The sequence below is a fragment of the Gracilinanus agilis genome, chromosome 1 (assembly GCF_016433145.1).
Source record: "Gracilinanus agilis isolate LMUSP501 chromosome 1, AgileGrace, whole genome shotgun sequence".
NCBI classification, from domain to species: Eukaryota; Metazoa; Chordata; class Mammalia; order Didelphimorphia; family Didelphidae; genus Gracilinanus; species Gracilinanus agilis.
Genome location: NC_058130.1, coordinates 248,514,925 through 248,520,073, shown reverse-complemented (window position 1 = coordinate 248,520,073; position 5,149 = coordinate 248,514,925). Strand labels below are relative to the sequence as shown.

The 5,149-nt window shown below is 37.9% G+C and overlaps 1 protein-coding gene across 1 annotated transcript in view; it reads right to left on the bottom strand.

The window, feature by feature from the left end:
- Positions 1-2,826: 2,826 nt before the first annotated feature.
- APTX (aprataxin) overlaps positions 2,827-5,149 on the bottom strand; it is a 23,420-nt gene continuing 21,097 nt past the window's right edge. Inside the window, exon 8 of the mRNA XM_044657512.1 lies at positions 2,827-3,061. Coding sequence (XP_044513447.1) covers positions 2,907-3,061 — 155 coding nt within the window. The 3' untranslated portion in view covers positions 2,827-2,906. The remainder of the gene's footprint in view (positions 3,062-5,149) is intronic.

Sequence of the window (5,149 nt, the reverse complement as noted above, 5' to 3'; positions counted from 1 at the left end):
AATTGGAGGTTCACCTGACCCAGCTCTTCTAGCAGGTGTTAACTGGGACTAGAATACAGTTGGGTTTAGAGCACCAAGCTGAATCATTAAGGGAAAGAAAACAATGTGGCATTAAGATCATGTTCCTAAAAACCGAAAATAGAATCTACATCCAAGAGGGAGGTCAAACGCCCAAGAAATGAGGTATAAGCTAGTTAAGGCCAAAATTGGAAAGAGAATATGAGACAGTAATCTTGTCAATCACATGCAGGAGAGGTCAGGGAAGCAACACTGGGTTCCTTACCTAGTTGGAAGAGGGTTAAAAAAAGGCAAACCTGGGGGAGGAGTCTTTAATTCCTCCTCTTCTACCTCATCTGGCTGTAAAACACCATTTGAATTTTGTTTAAAATATTTTTATCCATGGTAGGATACACAATCACTTTTCCCCACCAAAACTGAGTACATTCAAAGGGAAGCTGATACTGGACCGAGTGATTAGAGGAGCATCTTGTAACACTGTGAAAGGTATTCTAGTTTAATGGGGATCTCTGCCAAGAAATTATTTTTCTTTTAAAAAAGATCTTTATTGAAATGTTACAGAATTATATCTTCATTTCCAATGATGTTGCTCTCTCCCTTCCTTACTCAACAGAACATCATTTATAGCAAAAAGTGATTTAAAAGAAGAAAAGTTGGGGGCAGCTGGGTAGCTCAGTGGATTGAGAGCCAGGCCTAGAGATGGGAGGTCCTAGGTTCAAATCTGGCCTCAGACACTTCCCAGCTGTGTGACCCTGGGCAAGTCACTTGATCCCCATTGCCTAGCCCTTACCACTCTTCTGCCTTGGAGTCAATACACAGTATTGACTCCAAGATGGAAGGTAAGGGTTTAAAAAAATAAAAAAGTTCAGTAAAATCAAGGCATCAAAACAAGTCTTCAAGGTGTTAACTTTGAACTAACATTATCTTAGGAATAGCTATTGATTTTTATATAAGTTGCCACATTAATGAAACTTAATTTTTCTCAAATTGGGTTTTTCTGAATACTAGGACAGCAGTTATATGATCAGATTTAGTCACTGGCAAATATTACAGGGATTTTTTTTAAAAATCACTATTCTCTTGATAACTGTGATAGACTTAGTTATTATCAGCAATACAATGATCCCGGACAATTCTGAGGGACTTTATGGCAAAGAATGCTATTCACCTCCAGAGAAAGAACTGTTGGAATTGGAATGCAGATGAAAGCATACGATTTTTCATTTGATTATTTGGGTTTGTGTTTTAGGGTTTTGGTTTTATAAGATTACTCACTTAAGAATGAATATGGAAATGTTTTACATGATAATAATACATTGTATAACCCAGAAGGAATCCCCTGCCAGCACCAGAAGGGAGGGAGGGAGGGAGGGAGATAAGTTTGATCATATAACAGGAACGGAAATTTGTTTATTACATGCAACTGGTAAAAAAAAAAAAACACCACACCAACCTATATATATATACACATATATATATATGTGTATATATATACACACACATATATATAATCACTATTCTTGATCAGACTTGATTAAAACAATATAGCCCCCAAAAAAGTTTTATGTCTTTGTCAAAAAAAAACTTTATTTTTTCATTATCTTTAAAAATGAGAAACAATTAAAAATTAGTTTAGATACTATTGAAGTTAATGCTACCTCCGCATTTCTATTTGTCTGAGGAAAAAGAAGTTACTTAATTTTATGGATTCTTCTTGCAATGACTAACTTCTAGGGATTCCAAACTTCCCACTACTTCCTGGTCTGACCTTTTGAAGTCTCAACTACTTATGTCTTAAGACATTTTATAATTTGTTATATTTTATTATAATTTGTTATAATTTACAACCCCCTCAGACTACATGCAAAATTCCTTTACAGTCTGAAGAAAAAGATATTTTCCTGAAAGATTGAACTAAATTGTTTCAATAGGCCCTGAATAACTAACATTTTAACAAATGATCTTTCTTGTTATAACACGGTCAGTAATCAGTGATCTAACAACCCCTCCATTAATGCATAGTTTGGGAGTAACCTGAAGTTCCAAGGCATTAACACAGCTGCAACCACGGTCTCAAAGCCACTCAATACTGTGTGGTACTTAGGCCCAGCTCTTCCCAGGGCAGCCCCATATTCTCTAAACCATCCTGCCTCATGAAGGGTTATGGGAGAAAATACAGAACACAGCCCTCATTTTGAAAAGTCCGTGTTAGTGTTCTGACCAAGCCCGGTAACAAAGCAGCATAGGCTGCAGGCTCCATCCCTGTTTGGGTCACTGGGCTTTCTTTTGGTCCTGAGGAAGTACAATGTAGTAAGAAAAATGCTGGACTCCAAGGCTCAGCTCTGCCACTTAACTATATGATTAGAGGCAAGTAATTTTACCATTTCTACTATTGGAAAGACACTTTTAAAATGTTCTATCTAGATAGCTGCAGTGTCATATTCATATATGGCAAGATAACCCATTATTTGTTGTTCAGTTGGGTCTGACTCTTTGGGACCCCACAGTGGCAAAGATAACTGGAGTGGTCTCCTATTTCCTCCTCCAGTCTATCTCTGTTATGCAGATGAGGAACTGAGGCAAATAAAGGTTAAATGACTTCTCCAGAGTCACACAATTAATAAGTGTCTGAGATCAGCACATTGCACCAACCAAGCTGCTCCACCCCCATTATTGGCCCATGTAATTTCTTAACTTGAAAATGTAACTAAGTACCCATTTTCATGGTTGGAAGAATAAAGTATGGCTATTTTTTTTTTACTCATTTTAATTAAACAAGTACCAGTTCTTCAGCTTCTGAAAAAAATCCAGAAAAGGTATCAGGAGTTTGCCGCCCCCAACACCTGGACTTCAGATTCTCTTCTTAAAAGTGATTATGTTCAATAAAATCACTTTGATCCATGTTTCCTGAGATGATCTTTCAGCTGGGGGATGGTGGGTTGCTGCTCCTTGCATATATGACAGCACAGGGGTAAGTTCAAAAAGTCAGATACTCCTTGTGGAATAATCACTTTTCCATGTTTCTTGATCATGTTTATTACATCTGTAGGAGAAAAAAGGAGAGAGGTTCTGACTGCTCTTAACAGGACAAACAGGAGAGGCTAGCTAAGGAATACTCGACATGAGGAACTTCTAAATATAGCATCATGTTGTGGAATCCACTCACTACATACTAGATTTCACATGAGAAAAAAAATACCCTTCCTTGGTTCTGCACTTTCATGTCTTCTATTGCAAGAGATGAAATTTCAATGTTTTACATGATAATACATATGTATAACCCAGACTGAATTACCTGTCAACTCCAGGAGAGGAAAAGGAAGAAGGGAGGGAGACAATAAGGATCATATAACTTGGGAACACTTACATGGAAATTTGTTAATAAAATAAATTAAAACTGAAAAAAAGAGATGAAATTTCATTTATATTCTATTCTATTTCTGTACTTTAAAATATCCTCCTTTCACAGCTGTGGGCAGAAGACGTATTTTTAACCAAACAAAAGAAAAAGAAAATTACAGAAGAAAAAATAAGTAACTGATTACATGAAAAAGTTTCTGCACAAACAAAATTAATGCATCTGGGTAATAGGGAAGTGAGTCAAATGAGAAAAGCAATTATCTACCTATCTATCTAACCAAAAGCCATGACGTGAAAACAGGAGTTTTCAAAAGAAGAACTGCAAACTATTAACAATATGAAATAATGCTCGAAAATCACTAGGCACAAATCAAAATAACCCTGAGGTTTACCCTCAGACCCTGCCCAACTAAGTAGCAAAGATGACAAAAAAAGTCTGGAATAGTCAATGTGTGGCAGGGACATGAAAAGAGGCACCCCTGCCACCTTATTATTTTTTTTAACCCTTACCTTCTATCTCAGAAGCTATACTGTGTATTGGTTCCAAGGCAGACAAGTGGCAAAGACTAGGCATGGGGATGGGTGGTGGGGGGGGGGGGGGTAAGTTGACTTGTCCAGGGTCATACAGCTAGAAGTATCTGAGTCAGATTAAACTCCAGACACCTCCATCTCTCCAAGTCTGGTGCTCTACCCATTGAGCCACCTAACTGCCCCCACTCTGCCCCTTTTCTACCCCACCTCATTGTTGATATGAATTCATTACAACCATATGGTAAGGAAATCTGGAATTACAAAAACTCGGTGACTGAATAGCCCATACTCTTTGACTCAGGATGTCTGTTCCTAGGTTTATACCCCAAGAAGGCTACTGAGTAATCCTCATAGTTATCTAAATATTTATAGTTATAGTAGCACTTTTTGTGGTAGCAAAGAATTAGTAACAAAGTAGATACAGTTGATACGATTGATCAAGGAGTGGTTAAACAAATCATATTACATAAATGTGATGGGATATTACTGAGCTGTTCAAAACAATGAGCATGATTTTGAGTAAAGAGAAGCACGGAAAGTCTTCCAGGAACTGCTCAAGGTGAAGTAAGCAGAAACAAAAAAAAACAATATACACAATGTCTACAACAACATAAAAGCAAAGAACCACCACAAAACAATGAAAAGGAAGTTGCAAAATTACAAAAGTCAAACGAAGAAAAAGAAATATGAGAAAACCATTCCTGTCCCATCACTCTGCAGAGTGGAAAAGTCTGTGGGGGTGCCACACTGCATATGCTTTCAGACTTTTCTGATGTATTCATTGGTCTTACTGATTTTTTTTTCTTTTTCTTAAAAGTGTTATGTTACCTGTGATGATTCTCTAGGAGGGCGAAGGGGGAAAGATACTGGAAGACATTTTAGTGATGCAAAAAACAACAACAAAAAGATAAGCAATTTTAGAAAATGTTTTTAATGTCCCATGACCTTGGATGAGAGACAGCACCAGGATACTTAACACTAACCTTTTCAAGGCAAAGTTTGCACAGCAAGGGACAAGGGCTTGAACCAGGTCAACGAACACTTATTAAATGCTAATGGGGATCCAGGGAAGAGCAAAAATTGTTCCTGACTTTCAAGGAACTTGCAGTCCAATGGGAGAGGGAAGCCATCAACAAGGAAGTGCAGAAAAGAGTTCTGGCAGCCTGAGATGGAGTGTGGGGGGAAGAGGTGTCCCTGAGATAGGAGGGGAGGAGCAGAGGGGAGGGGGATGAAGGGGGGG